Source organism: Trichoplusia ni, unplaced genomic scaffold (assembly GCF_003590095.1).
Source record: "Trichoplusia ni isolate ovarian cell line Hi5 unplaced genomic scaffold, tn1 tig00003647, whole genome shotgun sequence".
Taxonomy (NCBI): Eukaryota; Metazoa; Arthropoda; class Insecta; order Lepidoptera; family Noctuidae; genus Trichoplusia; species Trichoplusia ni.
In genome coordinates this window covers 122648-142724 of record NW_020800433.1, presented here as the reverse complement: position 1 = coordinate 142724, position 20077 = coordinate 122648, and the positions used below count along the sequence as shown (strand labels likewise).

At 36.3% G+C, this 20077-nt stretch overlaps 2 protein-coding genes across 6 annotated transcripts; one reads left to right on the top strand and one right to left on the bottom strand.

Moving 5' to 3' along the window:
- Positions 1–111: 111 nt before the first annotated feature.
- Positions 112–1964, bottom strand: LOC113508006. Of its 4 annotated transcripts, none has more exons than XM_026890946.1 (4): positions 1866–1964; positions 1156–1308; positions 810–1026; positions 112–540 (listed from the first exon to the last, which is right to left on the bottom strand). In XM_026890946.1, exons 2-4 carry the CDS (start codon positions 1291–1293, stop codon positions 203–205), a joined length of 693 nt encoding a protein of 230 aa, XP_026746747.1. In that variant the 5' UTR covers positions 1294–1308; positions 1866–1964; the 3' UTR covers positions 112–202. The 4 variants fall into 4 exon arrangements, with proteins under 4 accessions (XP_026746747.1, XP_026746744.1, XP_026746745.1 ...); XM_026890943.1 differs by having other exon boundaries at positions 1659–1950; XM_026890944.1 differs by having other exon boundaries at positions 1677–1949.
- A 1690-nt stretch (positions 1965–3654) lies between these two features.
- LOC113508019 (nucleosome-remodeling factor subunit NURF301) lies at positions 3655–18597 on the top strand. 2 transcript variants are annotated; one of them, XM_026890969.1, is made up of 18 exons: positions 3655–5366; positions 5812–6094; positions 6182–6645; positions 6872–7099; positions 7288–7460; positions 7551–7748; positions 8250–8487; positions 8579–10416; positions 10798–11026; positions 11150–12342; positions 12586–12700; positions 12786–12949; positions 14845–15049; positions 15562–16079; positions 16171–16346; positions 17101–17268; positions 17620–17900; positions 17977–18597. In XM_026890969.1, exons 1-18 carry the CDS (start codon positions 4340–4342, stop codon positions 18180–18182), a joined length of 7704 nt encoding a protein of 2567 aa, XP_026746770.1. In that variant the 5' UTR covers positions 3655–4339; the 3' UTR covers positions 18183–18597. The 2 variants fall into 2 exon arrangements, with proteins under 2 accessions (XP_026746770.1, XP_026746769.1); XM_026890968.1 differs by having other exon boundaries at positions 12780–12949.
- The last annotated feature ends 1480 nt before the right edge of the window (positions 18598–20077 follow it).

The window sequence follows — 20077 nt, the reverse complement described above, 5'->3', positions numbered from 1 at the left end:
TGTTCAAGAAATCTGTCTCCTAGGTATTCGATTTTTTATTTAAGTATAGAGGAATGCAGCAAGACTACTTACTCTTCTCTTCATTACTTCTTTCATAGAAACACCAAAATGCTGAATAAAAAACAACCATGTTATAAATATTGTTTATTTTATATTATTAAGAAATATCATAATTTCTGTTTTTAATCATGTAATTTTAAAATTAAGAACACAATTTGTCAAACCAGCTTTTAGGTACAGATTTAGGAATATTCTTCCATTGTTTGACTATGTTAAAAGCAGCTAAATCTACAATTGAGTATTCATCACCATACAGCCAATCTTTATATTGTGAACATAATTTGTTAATAATTGCTTCTTTGTTCTTCTCTGGTGTTCTTTCCAACAAGTGGCAAAGGTCAAGCAAATAGTCAACCTGGTGGTCATCAGGATTGTATGGTACTACATTTGGATAAACATATGACAAGTACCGTAAAATGTTGACATTGCCTATGATGGGGACAGCTAGAGAACTCAATTTCAATTCAGTGTCAGCCGAAACTGCAAACAATATAGTTTTGTTAGTTATTCACCTTATTAAATAAAAAATAATATTGACATTATTGTATATTGAGTAGTCAAAACAGGTACCTATAATAATGGTCACTAATTTAGTTAAGATTTTGAACATGCAAAGTAACTTACCATCATTCTTAAACCAGGTCTGTTTAGACAATGTTTAAGAGATGATAGAGGTAGCTAGGGTCTACAAGCAAGTGATGTTTCACTAGGGGCTAATATCGACTTGATGAAATATAAATTGAACTTACCACATTTAAATATCAGCCTTAAATTAATGTTTGAGCTCTGTGAATTTGGTAAGTTATTCACAAAGTTTTTCACTTTTGCCACTTTGTCATTTGGCACTGATGAGTGAATATGCCATAACATATGAATTGGTTCAGGGGATTGTTTCAAAATCACACTAAGGAACCAGGGCAGACTGTCTGGGCTAGTAATCAATACAACTTCCTGAGGAGTTGGCAACTGGAAGAAAAAACACTTAATAAGTTATTTTTAAAACTTGCAAATAGCAGCTAACCTACTGCTTATCCTTTTTATGAAATTAAAGCAATGAGATAGGTGTTTATGTTAGCCCTCCTTGAAAAAACTTACACATGCTTTATTGTTTTTGCTTATTTTCACTTCTTTTACATGGCTCACATTACAGTATGAGCTTATGGTTTTAATTCTGTCATATAAGTTATCCAACTTTTTTAATAGCTGGTCTTGTCGCTTTTCCAACTCAGTCATTTTGCTGTTTGATCCCTAAAACACAATAAAAATATTACTTATATAAATATTATAGTTTGTTCATGATTTGTAATGATAGTGTGACTCGATTAATATAGACATTGTGTGTAATTAGATAGCATATTCTAGCATACTTGTATTCTGCGTTATAGACTATAGTAATGCGATTATTTGGTCAGCAAAGAGGAAACAACTCATGACTCCGATCACTATACAAGTACTGCAAAAAGTGAAATTAAATAATATAATGTTTTTTAGGTGTTAGAAATGACAGAAAATATTAACACATTGGTACAAAATAATATGATTATTAGTTTTCATTATTAAGTGTTAGGAAAAACTTCAAATAATTCAGTGACAAAAACCTTAAGAAACTTGATAACCTGGTTACTGATATTGATGTTGGTATCGTCTTCAGCAGTTAGAATTAAATTTGTTCGATTTTTTACCGTATACATGCACTTCGGTAAAAGTATTTCACTGTCATGAGCAACAATTTTCTTCATGGGATACATCATGATGTGTAATGTATTCCAAATTTACTGTCTGTCTTTACCTTATGTCTGCCTTACCTAAAATCTGAAGTAAAAATCTTTAGCTCCGAATACTACACGCGTTTCGTACTTTCGTTCGTTCGATCGACGTAGCAATCACCACAGGCCACAGAGTATATAACACAAAAGTCAAACTTGTTATTGGCTCTTTCTTTAGTAACATTTGTTTTTGCTTTGAAATGTTTTATCACATGCTATAATAATAGGTATTATTTTCATCATTTAGTATATTTATAACCTGGCTAGTTATTACAGTCGAGGCGATTGTTAATTAATAATTGCCAGATAAAAGTAAAAATCGGTTTGTGAAACGTACCTAATTACGCCGGCCAAAAATACACACATTGAAATAGAAAAACAGTAAAGGCGTAAAGGCGTAGCCTCATGGTCGCTCGTCGCTCATTTCTAAATTTCCCGCATCTTGAAAAAGCGACAAAGTATAGTCGCAGGAAAGGTATCGACAAATCTGATCATGTGATATGTAGCGATAAAGCGCAAAATGTTGAGCTTTGTCGCTGGGAAAAAAAAGATCATAGGTAATTAATACACTATAGAATAGAGAAATAAAAAAATTAAGTCGATGTAAATTATATAAAAGTGGTCTGCAAACGGTTTCTAATTTAATTCTCGGGTTTCTAAATTAATAGTAAATAATGGAATCGGACAAGGTAAATACTTAAAACATTTCATAAATGTTAGTAAAGTATGGACACAATGTACGTTTAAACAATAATTTTGTTTCCTCATTGTACAGTTTTATCGAGTTTAAAATGTGCCTATGTAACTTTAAAAAAAGCCCCACTAGTTTCTACATAATAGCCAGTTACAATTATATTATAGATATTAATATTTTGTTTTTTCGGGAAATTTAAAATGGGGTCGCTCGACCAGATTGTCGCTGCAAACGAGCGACAACCGACTCCATGAAGCAGTGACTTTTCGAGTCGCGGGAAATTTAAAAATGGGGTCACGTGATCATATTTGTCGTTGGAAAGGAGCGACCAGCGATTGCGTGCGGTTACGCCTTTGTAGTGTGTATCAATTATTGAGAACAAACTATAGGTACCTTACGGTGCTTACCATTAAATGAATGTATTCATTTAACGGTTATTCAGACTCAAAATTATAGCAGTAGGTAATTCCAATTAAGAACAGGGCCATTCATTTTTAGAAATGCCAAAATGATTAACAAAAGTAACAACACAAAGGACAATACGGCAATATTTTAATTAGCTCTTATAATTATGTATTTACTTAATATGCGCGCAAAAAGAATTGTGAAAATTAAATGAAGGAAGAGATAGCGGTGATAGATGGTGGCTATTAATCAGAACAGAACACGTCTACACTGTACCAAAGACAACTGCGCACTGATTTATCGACGAATGAGTGGACGCGCATATAATCATGGGCCAGGTTTCCTTTGATGCACAGATAACTATATATAAGTTAGACTTTGATGTACCGACAACTTACCGATTGTTCACGATTACTGACGATGATGGCCGATCATAGACAAACACGCCTTCAACCTTAGCTTCAACATATTCGTGCTTGTCTGTAATCGCCCATCATGGGCCAATGTGAAGAGGAGCCTTAAAATGATCCAGTTGACTTGCCAGATGATAGTTATTTTATCAGTTCAATTAAATATTGCAACATTTTTAATCATGACAACTTTCGTTTCACCGGATATATATTTTTCTTAGGTTGTCAAAAATCAATGTGCACCAAAGACAATTTAAAGTCCATCTGGCTATGTATCCGGTATTACTACAGTTATTTATGTAGGATTTCTTTAAATATTCACAATTTCGAATACATAAACAACATAGAAATATTATTTCTCGTTTTAATCATTTCTTAACCATAATTTTTGACAAACTTTAATAAAAAAGAATTTAAAGAGATCCTTTTATCGAATCATTTTGAAAGATAGAAAATGGCTGCCGATGTGTTCCGTGCGGCAACTACCACTCCTTCTAGTGATAACTTTCTATAAATTATTCTGTTAAAAAGCCAGAAGTCGTTATATTTTCTTTTATGAATTATTACTTGTGTATCCATCACCTTCAAGAACAAAGTTTAATTGTCATTTCGAATATTCAATACCCACAAGTTATGAAAACGACATGGCGGACTTATAATCAACCAATAGGAAGCCAGCATCAAGCGTTTCAGAATTGCATGTACTCGCATTTCGCGTCATTACGTTTTCGGTGCCTTCTTTCTCTTAGAAAATTCAGTAGGTAATCTTTTCATATCAGTGAGTTGATTGACTTTTCAGTTAATTGCTAAGAAGACAGTGCGGATATTGTGTTTGAATTTGTTATGAGACGATCGTTTGATGTGAAGCATCCCAAACGGCTGGGATCATGACTGCGTTGGATTTAGGATGAACTGAAATGCAATACCATCTTTTTGTTTTTGTAAACAAGACTATGTTTTTACGATACACGTGCGAGACTGTATACAATTGACAGTTGTTTTCAATGATGTCGGGAAGGGGGGCAAAGAAACGCGGGAGGCCTCCAAAATCGGGCAGTTTTGAGAAAAGTAGAAAATTTCAGTACCATCTATTGAAAAAACCGAAATATTTACTAAATCAACAAAATGCAGGTTCAGCCTCTTTGGTTAGTACTCCTTCAGCATCTAGAGCATCTTCACCGCAAGGAAGCGATATTAGCAGACGAAGTACGCGAAAACAAAGAGGAGGAAAAGCCCATAAAAATAAAAGAGGTGGAATATCAGGTTCATATTCTCGAAGAGGATATAATCCACAAGCAGCGGATTACCACGAGTCTGAATATCATTACGGATCTGATTTTGGAGATGAATACAGTGATAGGTCTGAGCCCGAAGAAGATCGCGCTAGTGAAAGCTCTGAGGGCAGCGTAGGTGACGGTGCCGCCAGCGATAGTGACTTTTCTGTTAGCAGCTATAGTACTACCAGTGGCACACCTAGAAAGGTCAATAATAATTTACTCAGGCCCCCAAGTCCTGATCCTCTGTGGCTTCAACAAGAACGACAAATCCCTCCCTTAGACCTTCCACTATCATCAGATGACTTATTAATTCCTCAGAATTTAATTTTACAAGTAGTAGGTGTTTATGAAGTGCTACGGCACTTCAGGCACCTAGTAAGGTTGTCACCGTTTCGTATAGAGGATCTCTGTGCAGCTATAAGCTGTGAAGAGCAGAGTAATCTTCTAATAGAAGTGCATATGATGCTACTTAAAGCTCTGTTAAGAGAAGAGGATGCTCAACAAACTCATTTCGGTCCACTGGACCATAAAGACAGTGTAAATATAACTTTGTTTTTATTGGATGTCATGACATGGCCAGAAGTCCTAAGAATTTACATTGAAAGTGACAAATCATTTGATCAGAATGTTGTTAGAATTTTAAACTCATGTGAATACCCATTCACATCAGTGGATGATCGCTTAGCTGTCCTACAATTTTTATGCAATCAATTTTTAATAACAAACCCTGTTCGTGATGATCTGTTGAGTGAAGGTAAGCTATCAATTTTATTTCGTATAATTGTATCATTTGAAATTTTGATAAAAGATTGTGAAATTTTCAAAGCTTTATTTGTTAAGTTTTATTTATTGGTAAATGCATGTTATATGGGATGCATAGTTAGTTACATGCATGTTTTACAAAATGATTAAAACCCTTACAATATTTCAGTATGAGTACAATATAATATATAATGTACAAGACCTTGGTATAATTTCATAGAATTGCCATTTCATACATTAAACTATCTAACCACATACACATTTATTTTATTTGAAAAGGCTTGCTCAGTTGACTATAATATTCATATAAAGTTGATTTATTTATTTTGGGTAGGTTGTGCCCAAGGCATAAAATGTTACAATTATACACTAAAGTTTAAAATATATTCTTTCAAATTGCCCAATAAAAATAAAATCTTTGTATATTAATTTTGCAGTTCCTATACATTATGATGATCATTGTCGAGTATGTCATCGTCTGGGAGACCTGCTCTGTTGTGAGACATGCCCTGCCGTTTTCCACCTTGAATGTGTGGACCCTCCATTAGGCGATGTTCCATCTGAAGACTGGCAGTGTGCTTTATGTAAACAGCATAAAACAATGGGTGTAACAGATTGCCTACCAGATGCTGAAAAACAAGGTTTGATGTGTCGACATGAACACCTAGGTTTTGATAGACATGGAAGAAAGTATTGGTTTATAGCTCGGCGTATTTTTGTGTAAGTATTTTAATTTATCTTTTGAGATAAACCAGTATTACAACACATTGTTCAAGTGCTCACAAGATTTTTTATGACTGATTTTAGCGAATCTGAAAATGGTGAAGTATGGTACTATACATCAGCTCAGCAGTTTGAGGAGTTGCTGAATGTTTTCGATTCTGATGAAATGGAAGCTCCCTTAGTTCGAGAATTACTAGAAATGAAACAAGAAATTTTACGACAGATGGATATTACAGAACGTCTTACTAATCAAGTCAAAGGAAATCGAAAATCTTACTTGGAAATTGAAAATGCTAATATTGTTAAACAGCGAAAACTTAAAGAACAACAAAAGCAGCGTAGTCAGAATCCAGAACTGAAACTTGACGATGACAAGATTGATAATGTTTCTTCTATAGCTGGTGACAGTGATGTCGTAAATGAAATCACTGTTGTAAGTGAAGATATGACGCAAGATGATGACGATACTATTGATGAAGATGACAACAAAAAAAATAAGTGTAATGCTTCCAGTAGAAAACTTCCTGGACAGAAAAAGCATGAAGAAGGTAATTTTCTAGCTGTTTAGCACAATTACAGGGTATCTATAATATGGCATGATATCTGTTAGCTTGTATATTAGTGTTGTATTTCATTGTATTATTTGTTGTTTAATGTCATAACAATAAATTTCCCATGAAAACTTTGTGGCTGCCTGCCTTGTTTTCAAACTTTTTGACTAAATCTTTAAGTTATTTATTTATATGGCTCATGTTTTGTCTGAATTTATTTCAGTAACTGAAAGATTGACAAGGTTAAAGTCAACACAGATCTCCAATGGAACTTATCTCTTCAAATTGGGCAATGAAAATAGTTTTAAAAATTATATTAATCAATACTCAGCAAATCCGCTAGCTTTAAATAAACCGCAGCGTAATGAAGAGCGAGACAAAAAGCGGTATATGTCCCATAAGTTTTCTTTGTCTTCAGCACAAGAATTCAAATGGGTTGGCTTGTTGAATGGTAATTATAACATTTTTTCTTACCTCTACACATAATATATAAACCGGCGCGCGTCGCACTATTGTCTATATATATAAATTGATACTGCATTTAAAGAAAATTCAAATCTTTGCACTTGATTTCGTTACAATCATTTGCTTATATTTTCTATCTTTCATGATACATAATTATGATATTTTTTTCCCCAGCAACAAAGCCGTTATTGGAAGCGACGCTCAGACAAACGTTGTTGCAGTTAGAATCAAACATAGTACTTCAATTTATGCATCCCAACTGGTCACTACTGAGAAAACCTTGGGTACAAGCAGTGCAGCTTTGTCAAGCTCCTCGAGATTTTGCTAGGGCTCTCTGTGTCCTGCAGGTTAGTGATAACAAAATAAATTGTATTTAAGGGTGTTCATATTATACATATACATTTTGACAGGATAAAAATGTAAATGATTGTTTACAGGCGTGCATAAAAAGTGTTGTTTGGGTACCGGCATGGCATGAACAACTTGGGCATGTTAAATTGATACGTACAACTGCCACGGATCGAGAGGAACGAAAAAAGCTTGATAAACGTGAGAAAAAAGAAAGGGATGAGGAGGAGGAACGTTATCGAACAGCCTATAACTTTGTTAAATATTCTCTTGGTCTTCGTCACCAGGTAATTATATCATAATTAATTTACCGACATATTAACCTTTTAACATTTCAACTAGTTTAAAATATTTCTGAAATTTAAGAACAGCCTATAACTTTGTTTAATATTCTCTTGGTCTTCGTCACCAGGTAATTATATCATAATTAATTTACCTACATATTAACCTTTTAACATTTCAACTAGTTTAAAATATTTCTGAAATTTAAGAAAGTTTTAGGAGTCAAAGGTTTTGTTGTACAATGAAAGGTCAAACATTGGCCCAACACTTCTACATTTAGTGAATGGTGCTGCAGCCTCATAGTTTTTTCACTACAATCATTTTTATAGTCGATAAACATTATGATGCAACGGTTTAGTCACGCGGGAGTGCCCGACTAGTTTCGGACCTAACCGGAGTATAAATCATGAGCTAACGCGGCGGGGTCGCGAGTCGAACTGCGTGAGTAAACCGTTGCATCATTAAACAATGAATCAGTATTACGAGTTACTTTAAAAATATTATAGGCTTGGAAACAAAAAGGAGAAGAATACAGAATTCACGGTCAATGGGGTTGGCTGTGGAATTCTTCAACCAGAAAATACAAGAAGCATAGCAATGCAAAGGCGTGCTTATTAAACGGCCCTGCTAAGATTGCTGTAAGAGTAAGAGAAGGAAGCGTAATTAAAGTTTTAGCTGTCGAGCCAAAAACCTATGACTATCTTATCTCAAACGAGGGAGAGAGTAAAGATGTAATGGAGAAATGTAAGAATCAGTTACTTTATTTAATTTTTATAAATTCCTTTAATTCACAATTTTTCGTGTTTAATTCTTATCTTCAACATTTTTATTGCAGTACCACCTTCCATGCGTAATTTAAAAATTGAGAAGGATGAAGATGGTTTTGAAGAAATTGATGTAGAAAAAGCAATGGGTTCTTCAACTAGGAGGTATTATCCAAAAATGGCAAGAAAATCTAAATTAGACGAATTCCTAGCCAGACGCACGTACTTGAAGTTTATGGAAGAGAAAAAGTTAGCCAACTTAATAGCAAATGTGAAAAAAGAAGATGTGGAGGTCAAAAGTGAAGATGAAAAAAATATTGATGTGGAAAATGATGATCCAGAACCAGACATGCCAACAATTTGTGGCACAAGTAGTGTAGCCAAACAAATGAGTACAGATCATGCTAAAAATGTTGATGCTCTTAGAGACGAGTATCAAAAACTAACGCAACTTACAAAAAGGTATCGGTGTTATTCCAATTGCTGTAACAAAATAGATACATCTGAAATTTTACAAAATTCAACAATTAAAGTAAATTGTTATTCGCCATTATGTATTATGAAAGGGAAACTATTAAGTGAATTAGTTACTTTATTAAAAGGTGGAGTGGTCAATTCTAGTAATTTACTTGCGAATTCTAAAGATAATACTAAAATGTCAATACTGGAACAATATTTATTAGGGAAAAGCTCATCCACCGCAAACTCAAATGAAAATATTTTGAGCGATCTATTGTCTGCTGTGGCCTGCGCTCAGGAGTGCGACAACAAAAATACTGATTGTTATGTTAAAAGGAAATTTAGTGGTGAAGATGGAGATGACGTCAATTACAAATTTGAAAAACTTGATGGCGATGAAAACTCATGTATTGTTAAATCTGAGAGTACCCTTGAAGAATCAGCAGTACCAGCAGTTGGAAATGAAATGGATATTGATATAACATGCAATAACAATGAAGACAGCGAAGTTGAAATTGGTCCCCTAAAAGAGTTAACTGATGGGGAATCATCAGAACAACCACCAGCTAACACTGATACTGGAAATGAGACTACTGAACGCCCACCTATTCCTAAACTAAAAATAACCAGAGGAAGAGCATCTAAAGCAGCATCTAATACACAAAACTCGGGAAATAGCCATGAAGCAAAAGATTCGTCCTATAAATGCTCTGTGACTTCCACTAAGACTGATGATAAAGTGAAATATCGTGCACTGGTGAACAGACGGTTTGGTCCTACAAAGACTTATAAAAGAGAGGATAGAACCATAAAAGAAGAAAAAACAGAGGGAAATGTAGTAAGAGTATACTCAACTATAAATCCTTCTGGGAAAGTGTATTTAAAAAGAGTACAAACATCAGCAGTAGAAAAGAAAAAAAAGAGGACACCTGTGAAATATCCTCTTTGTTCAACATTCCATACAAGAAGTAAGGCAAAAACTATAATGGTTTTACCACATCATGAGCTCCGAAAACTATGCCGACAAGCTGGCCATAATACAGTAACTGGTTTCAGCCATAACGCTAAACCTAATCAGACAGTCTGGCCTTATCCTTGTCCTAGACCATTGTTTAAAACTTGTTGGCTTTATCGAACTGTTAATCTTCAATGGTTAACAAGTGCTGCATTACAACTTCGTATCATGTGGGCTTGTCTGCGTTGGGACGACATGGCGGCAAAACCTGCTTCTGCTGATGGTAAACATCAGTTGACAACTGATACAGAAATTGTATCTCTCGAGCTGCTGAAACATCGTCATATAGGCCAGTTTTCCGAGCGAACTCAATATCTCCGTCGGAGAGTAGTGATTCCCTTGGAATTGCCAAAAACAGTCCGTGAAGTCACATCAATTCGTAGTGGATTAAGAAAAAGAAAGCGCGCAGAATCTCCTCAAAATACTGAACCGCAAGTAAGTTTAATCAGATTTGTGTTAATGCCTTAGTAGAAAACCTAAACAAAACTAAGATTTTCCTACTTTTTCTCTTTCTCGTATTATCAAATAGTTGTCCAATGCGTAGTATTTATTATTTCTTGACTACTTTAGGTAAAACTAATATTTGGCAGACTCAGACAGTCTACTATAGTCTAGTTCTAATAGCAAAATTATAAAAAAAATGTCCTGCTTTTATAAGCTACTCTGCCACCCCACCATCTCTGGATCTCCTATCTTTGTCATATTAACTTAAAAGCTCCTGTTTCTTAAAAACGCTTTTTCTATCTATGTTATTAGTAAATACGAGAATCAATAAGAAATTAGAATGGTAATTCTAAACATAATCAATTGTCACAGGTGTCTGAAGAGTGGGTTGATGAGGATAAACTGGAATTGTGGGAGGTGCGTCAATACGGTGAACGTACGGAACGCGCTACACCGGTCACACGCACGTCTACTGGAAAGCTTCCACAGCGAAATATCGCGCCCCCAGCAAATGCTGCTGACCTCAAGGATAAAATGGAGCAGCAATTACGGGAACAGAGGGCTGCACATCAACAAAAAAGAGCATTAGAAATGTCCCAAGGTGTGTATCACGATTTTATATGGAAAAGCAAAGGATTTTCCTTGTAATGTAATTTGTATTTATCAATCTTTTCTTATCCAAACAATTGTGTCAAAAACTTACTCAATGCTCTTAACATTACAGACAAAGCAAAGTCTACTCCTAATCAGAACTCGGGTAAAAGTACACTTACATCTCTTCTTACTACAAATGCTACCACTCCCACTGGACAAAAGACAGTTATTGGAACCAGAAGAATTATTATGACAAAGGGAGCGGATGGATCGACCCGAGTAATCAGTCAGCCAATCGCAGGTACGGCAAAGTCTGCACAAAACGAAGGTGTTTCATCCAAGCCGAATGCAACTCCACAAAAGGATGGCCCTCAAAAAGTTCAAATAATTCGGGCTCCTGATGGAAAAATAACCGTAAGGGGCTTGTTAGCTGGCCAACAGCTGATTCAAATGCCTGATGGAAAATTGCATGTAGTGATGGCGGGGCAGCAGGGTATTACCGGACAGTTAGTAGCAGCCTCCCCTGCCGCTAAAACAGTCGACACTGGCGGCTGTCCGACTGAAAGAGAAACGCCTCAAGCGAAAACCGCCTCCGACGATGCTCGTCAGACACCTCGCGCTGCTCAGGCCTCCGGTCAACAAGTCATGGTACAAAGTAACCGGCAGATCGTAGTCCAACCATCCCCACAGATGGTAGTGCAGCCGGCCGCGCAGGTGTGCGTGCAGCCGGCTGCGCAGGTGGTGGTGCAGGCGGGCGCGCGCGCCGGGCTGGCGCCGCGCGTGGCCGCCGTGCAGGCCGTGCAGACCGTGCTGGTGCAGGGCCAGCTGCTGCCGCGCGCCGCCGCGCCGCGCGCGCCCGCCGCCACACCCGCGCCGCGACTGCAGCCGCCGCGCCCGCGCCCGCCGCAGGCGCAGCAGATCGTTGTGAACAACCCAGTGCTAGTACAGCAAATTGCTGCTGGCAAAATTCAACTGGCCACAGTGAATGGGCAACAAGTTCTCATCCGACCGACGGGTAATAACCAAGCCCAGATAGTGGCCCACATCGGTCAAAGTCCCTCCACGGTTGCGGCGACCCCGGTGCAGTCACCGATGGCCGCACCCCGCACTGCACCACCCGCTTTGGCTCCGCAACCTGCGATCCCGCAGCCTATCCAACCGCAACCGATCCAACAGCAGGCTCTACAACCGCAGCCAAGCCAGGCGCAATCACAACAGATCACACCGCAACCACAACAACAGCTTACAGAGGATGAATTAGTTGAAAAGCGACTTCTAGTAGGCCAACCACCTGGCACTGTGATAAAGACAGTAACTGCACAGGTAATTGTATTTTAATTATTTTGCACAAGCAAAGTATTTTAAATTCAAGTGATATTTGTAAACTTTTTTTGATAAAGAAAGCAAAAGGAATTATCGTTAATAAAACAAAAAGTTTGCTCTTAATGGCAATATTTAGAGAGGTTTCATGCATGTCAACGAAGTGAATAATAAAAAAATAGGTACACTATTTTGGGTTAAAATGTTAAATACATATATTTAACGAATACCAATAATTTGTTACAGGTAATGCAGACAAGCAGTGGACCAAGTATAGTTCTTCAGGGACTTCATGGGTATTCTTTAACACCACAACAACTAGCACTAGTTCAACATCAAGTAAAACAACAGCTGTTAAAAGGTAAACTAGTACATACCGAGAATGGGTCAAAAAAGACCCTATTTAGTTATCCAAGCATTCATTGACTGCACCTTTACAGCTCAAGAGTCGACAGGCAAGCAAGGCATGCTGGGCCCGCGCAAGATGTACCTGGCCGTGCAGCCGGCGGGGGGCGCGCCGCCGCCGCTCACGCCCGTGGGCCCGCTGCCCGCCGCCGGCGCGCTGCACTCCCTACAGTCCCTACAACCCCTACCCGTGCCCGCGCACCAGGTAATATATTATTATTAGACGATGCTCCGACGAGGAACCACTATTATGTACTTATGTATGTATATTGACTACTGAAACACAACATTTATTGTAAAAAGAATTTCAGAAACCGTATAAATGTCCCATTGCCTAACAAAGTCCGCCATTGAATGCAAATAGGATAAACAATTAGAATAAACCACTAAAACAGTGTCTTCTCCTAAATGGCGGATTTAATAGTAGGCTATTCTCGGTTTCAAGTTAAGGTAGTATTAAAATTAGTGCAATGGTATTAAAACATTAAACTTAATGAAATTGTTTTAGTGATAATACTATGGTTGGATAAAACATGACATAGACTTTACCACTTCACACCAAAGCACTTGTTTTGATCAAACCCTAACTAACCCTGCCTAGGAAATCTCTGTGCATATAATGATGTATTATAATTTATAAGACTGGTACGTGAATGTGCAATTTTAATGGTGTTTAAAAATATTTCCTGCTACTATTAGTTTTACATGATTCAAGAACACCAAAGATTTCTGTAAATATTGAAGAACATGTATATTAATTTATATCTTAGTATTATACATATCTAATAATTTCACTAATTAATTGTAGGTGATAAATATTTATAAAATAAAACGATGAAACTCAGTATTATAGTCACTTCCAGTTAAAAACGCATATGCATAAAATACAATATTATTTTTTCATAAGAGTTAGACTTGTTTTATAATAACGAATCAGGAACTTTTTATATAATAACAGCATCTACATCAATAAATATTCAGATCTGATGAATTTGAAACACAAAAGTTTCCTATAAAAACATTAGCCTTCTTCCGTCGAAATTGGGTGATTAAAATGCGGTAACTAAAAAATTTTGGTATCCTTATTTAATTTCAAAAGGCATAAATTTAATTACAGCTGTAATATTTGTAGGGAGAGTGTTTATTGATGTGATTGCTACCTTACACTAGTATAGAATATAGTTTCCGTTCTAGAATGTGCATGAAGTAAGGCGTTAATCGGTTCGAGTATAATATTAGTTAGACGTTCAAATTTATTTAACATCTTTTTCTTACCTCACGCATATTATCTGTTAGGATCACTTATTGCGTTTACCTGATTCATAAATGAATATATGTAAGGTTTTAGTTAAGTGAAAAACAGCTGCCGTTCGATTAAATTAATTATGCTTAAAATGCCCATTAGCCTGAACTTTAAAAGCAGATTTGGTATGAAATATATCTTACAATGTATAATCGAAAAATTGGTTCCATAGTTAGTTTATTTTCGATCAGAATATAATATTTATTCTTTATTATTGATTATTCAAATAATTAAATTAATCTAGCTGCCTTATTTAGCTCGTATTCAATTCCAAAACAACTTCCCCAGAAGATAAATATTTTATACTATATAATATTTGCTACTGGTCTAAAAGAATTGCTCATACACCACCTGTTGACATGTATACTTGTAATATTACAAATTGACTCCTTATTAATATACTGATAGTAAAATAGTATCATTTGAATAAAATATTATAATAATCATCGACTTTTATTTAATCATGTCCTGTTTTATTTGTTTAGTTTTTTTTTGGCATTATTATTTTACTTACAAACGTTTTGTGGGGGTGTATGGGCAATTGAATGCTACTTTATTTGAATTTTATAATTAATAAATAGGGATTGATTATTGTATTTGTACAACAGAACTTTGTCATAATTTTAATTCTTACACTTGAACTGATATATTCCCACAAACGGATGTTGATGTTGTTTATTTTGTTTTATATTTTACCCTATTTCTTAATTTAAAACTTCGATGAGGTAAACATTTCTACACAGAAGGCGAGGTGTGGAGGTACTGATGTTGACATATATTACACATTTTACTTATAGGATGTAAGTGAGGAAGATCAGATAAAAAGACAAGCTCTTTTAAATGGTGAAGAAAATGTTGCTGAAGCAGCGAGTATTAAAGAGGCGACCCCTTCAAAACTAGAAGATATCAAAGAAAACAACACGAAAACTGATATCATTAATTCAGGCCCAGACGGCCTACAAAGTAGTAAATTCGTGTTAACCCCTGACTATATACAACAAAGTAAGTACTTTTAACTAGAACTCAAAATTAATAAAGTTGTCAATAATTTAATTTATTTTTTCGGGCTCATTACTAATGTGCCAATGTTTTTACATTTTCACTTGAATAGTTAACATACTCAATTTGCGTTAATATGTTGACTATTAATTCTAAGCTGAGCTAAACTAAAGCTAAATTTTTACTTTTAAATTTGCATATAAGTGTAGAGTTTATGTCGAAAACTTTTCTTGTAGATTTTTTTTTTATAATCATATAATGGGTATATTTTGTTTTGAATTTATTGATTTATAATATCGAACCCTTAAGTAGTACATCCACGTTCATCATTCCCTTATCCCAATTATTATGTGGGGTCGGCGCAACATGTCTTCTCCTTCCATAACTTGCAGGCATGTCATCTTTCACACAATCCATCCATCGTTTCCTTGATCGTCCTCTTCCCCTATATTCATCCACATACATACTCGAAACATCCATACAAAAAAATGTATAATGTTATACCCAAATTGCAGCTATTAAGAGTGCTTTGAAACAAGAAAACTTAAATCCAGAGATAGAAGAAAAACTGCTCCAGTTGCAACGTTACCAAGAGAAACGTATGAAGCCAGAGATTCCACAGCCAGAGAGGGAAATTCGGCCGGTCGCAGTAGTCGCTCGCACTCCGTCGCCACCAACTCGGCGCCGCGCTACTTCCTCGCGACATGACGACGATGACGACGAGTGGGTCGACAGCAGCCCGCGCAAGCGCACGCGAGGCGGGCGCCCTCCGTCGCCGCCGAGTGGCGCGCCCCCGCCGCGGCCGCCGGCGCGCCCCCCTGCTGCGCCCCCGGCCGCGCCCCCGCCACCGCCCGCGCCCGTTGCTCTGCCCGCCCAGCACCACCCGCAGCCCACGGCTATGGACGAACGTCGCCGCGCAGCTACTAACAACTCTCGCCTACAGATGTTACTTTTTAAACATAAAGAAATGTTGAAAAAGGACATCATCAAGAAACGTGGTCTCCTCGAAAAAGAATTAGGCGTTGAGATCCAGGTAATATTGTTTTCGTTTTTTTTTTCTAGTATTTTGTCCTAAGTCTAATTTGTTCAATCTAAACTATTTTGTTTCTTTTATCATATTACAGAAAGAGCTATCTGCAGAATTGGCACTCCGTACCAGAGCCGAGCGAAATAAGCAGGAAGAGGTCCGGGGTGGTAAGCGACGTGGTGCTGCTACGCCTTCTACTCCTCGTCCTAATAAAAGATCTGTCAAGAAGGAAAAATTACTGTGCATATGCCGTACACCTTACGACAATACTAAGTAAGATACTTTTATTTTGTGTTGTTTCCATATATTATATACCGTGATTTTTTAGTCGTCTTACAAAAGCAGCCCAGTTCATGTATCCAATGACTAGAACACGTTCATGATAAAAAAAATAGGTATTTATGAGATTTGAAAGAAAATTAAATGCTATTTTTATTCAATATTATGATGCAATTCGTAGTTTTTTAGAAACACAAGTGTTGCGAGTGCGGTCCGAGCCTCATAACAATGGTGAGGGGCGCGGGCGGCGGCAATTTTATCATTTTTAAGAGTATATTTCAGATTTCTCTTGTTTAATTTTCTTCGTACTTATTATCTTAGTTGATGATAAAAAAAAATCGCGCCTAGGTGTATTTTACGTCGGATACATGAACTGGGCTGCTTTTGTAAGACGACTAAAAAATCACCGTGTATATACAATATCTTATTATTTTAAAACCTATAAGCCTGGATTACGCATTTAGTTTTACGCATTTTTTTCTTTTAATGTAATAAATGCAATGCAATTCCATGGTGATTCCACAATAAAGAATATTCTAATTTAAATACAAGCATCATTATTGAGTCATAATTATTAAAACTATATTTGACGAAATAAATAAAAAGAAACTGCTTAGAACAAATAGTATTTGAAAACATAGTATATAGTAAAATCATATTTTATTTGAGAAATATAATTTATACAATACAAAACTATGTAAAATATTTAGTCAGTTTGCAAACTAATCTATTATCAAATAATTTATAGGTTTTACGTTGGCTGCGAACACTGTAGCAACTGGTTCCACGGCGATTGTGTAGGAGTTACAGAGGAAATGAGTAAAACGATGGAAGAATATGTATGTCCGGATTGTCGGCGCGCTGAAGAAACACAAGAACTTTACTGTCTATGTCGACAGCCCTATGACAATTCACAGTATGTTTAACACTGTATTTACTTAAAGTAACGACTTACCCTTATGGTTAATCACCACTGATAAGGCACCTATTGTGCAGCCTCGCGGTGCACTTTATTTGCCTTGAAACTACTCTATAATACACTAAAATATACTCTAATTTCAACTTTTGTAGATAAGATTCAAAATTATCAAAATACTTTGCCTCTTAAAGGCGCCGCCGGCTGCTGCTTTTTAGTGTGAATATGTGTTAAACCAGACTTATTTTCTAAATAATCTGGATTAGTATGGTAAAAGAGTACAAACTGACATGTAAATCCTTTATTCATTTTAACCCTTTGAAACCTACATGTAAATACAAACTATTTCAGATTCTACATATGCTGTGATCGGTGTCAAGATTGGTTCCACGGAAGATGTGTAGGAATATTACAGTCCGAGGCTGACAATATTGATGAGTACATATGTCCAAATTGCCAGAAAAATAATTCTGTCAATTACGCAAATATGAAAGAGCTTACTACTAAAGATTTTGAAAATTTAAGGAGGCTTGTTAAACAAATACAACTACATAAAAACGCGTGGCCCTTTATGGAACCTGTAGATCCCAGAGAAGCTCCCACCTATTACAAAGTCATCAAAGAACCAATGGGTAAGTATTATTAGATTATTTTTATTTCCTAGTACTTAATTATAACATTCGATTTATAAATATATTTGTATTACAGATCTACAGACTGTGGAACGAAAAGTGAATGATCAAACATATAGTACATTAAGTGAGTTCATTGGTGATATGACTAAAATATTCGATAACTGTCGATACTTTAATCCTAAGGACTCAGAATTTTATAGGTGCGCTGAAGGTCTTGAAGCATTTTTCGCACAAAAAATTAAATACTTTCGTGAAAAGTTATTCGAAACGACTCAATGATAAAAGTGCCAGTGTACAGTGTCTACAACATGAAATGTGATTAAATACAGTTGATATATAAACAGTTCTCTGCGTTCTCTTCTGTATTTTGTTTCTATGATCTGTCTGTAAATTGTAAAACTATGTGATGAAAATTACAAAGAATAATTTATATGAAATTTCCGCTAAAAATATCGAATGAGGTCGTCAGTTTTGGTTCTATGTTAAAGTATTTATTGTATTTATTACACGCTTCAATATATCCCTGGTTCAAGCTGACGCTCTTTAGATATACAGCTATTGACAGGAATTATTATGTATACATTTTGTGAGATATTATGTTAGCTAATATAAATTAGCAACTTTAGTTATGTTAGATGTATCTAGAATAAGACAAACATATTGTATGTAAGTAATAAATTTTTAATAACAAGAACTTGTTGTCGATTTTACATAAACCTCTTTTATGAGGATACCTACATCTACAGAGCAATTTTGAATGGTAACATTTACGTGCAATGAAGTATTCTCTAAGCACCTACATATAAAATTCAATTTTACAAAGAAAAAGAAAAATGTGGGTAAGCGAAAGGTTGAGTTCAAAAACTGGAGGTCGTGGCTAAGCTGTAACTGCCCAAGTGGATCGATAACAGGTAAAGCTAGGCTTGATACGGTCGGTCCGTGGATAGGTAGGATTATAACGAGTTCCTCCGTGTTTCGTAAGACACGTTTTGTTATGGGTCCCGGCCTTGACAATTATTAGGGGAAGTTAGAAGCTAGAAAGTCGACAACCAGTCTAAGGGCCATCGTATTGCCTATGAAACTGGGTTGAGGAGGGCAGATAGGCAGTCCCACTTTGTTAAGCACTGGTATTTAGCTGCACCTGGTTAATTGACAGCCGATCCTAACATTGATGGAAAATGCTAGGATGATGAACCCGGTTCTCTATAGCATAAAAATGACAAGGTTGAAAGTTGGACTCTTACACTGTCTTGAACCGAGCAATCAGTGATTCTTTTTCCGATTTTGTTTTTTATAAGTTACTGTATGTCCCGGCGAACTACCTAGGTACGTACCGCCTAAAAGTCGATGATAACATTTTTTTGCAACTTCCCTATTTTATCAGCATTTAAACCTTTCGTGGACAGAGGACTTTCTCGAATATTTCAAGACTAAAATAAGCTAAATCGGTTAAGCCGTTCTCGATTTTTAGCAAGACTAACAAACAGCAATTCATTTTTATATAAGATTATGATCATTGATATTTTACTCGAAGTTCGAGTGCTGCAGTCGGGCTCTCGTCCAGGAAGAGAGCCTACGTTGAAATTTCGCGTCTATTGTTAGGTCAATGTATGAGCCTTTTACACATTCCTAATCATAAGAATGACGTATAATTTGAAAAGTATTCTGTTAACTAACCTTACGCAATAGGATGAAGCAATTACCTACATGAAATGTATGTTTGAAAACGTGATAAATTTGCATTTTTTTAATTTTTTTATTAATAAAAAAAAATCCAGTCGGCTACCTCATCATCTGATTATGCCAGAACGACAGTGGCACTAATTTAAACATACTATATTATAGAAATAAGTACATATTCGGCGAAGTATGGATTTTAAGTAGGTTGCAAATGAAATGAAAAAGCTGCCGATAGTTTGTCGATTCTGAGGTTACCTGTATATGGGCGCTACATTGGCTAGCGACGTGTCTTGGGGTGGCAACCACTTTTATAGGCGGTCAAAGCATCAATTAAAACCGCCCCTTATTTTGGCCTGTCCCGCACTAAAGAATTGCGTCGCGGGGGACGGAGGACATGCTCAATGACACCCAGATTTAGAACAAGCATTCGTGGATCACACAAATGTCTGTCCTACGCGGGGATCGAACCAGCACAGTGCCGTATTATCCATAAG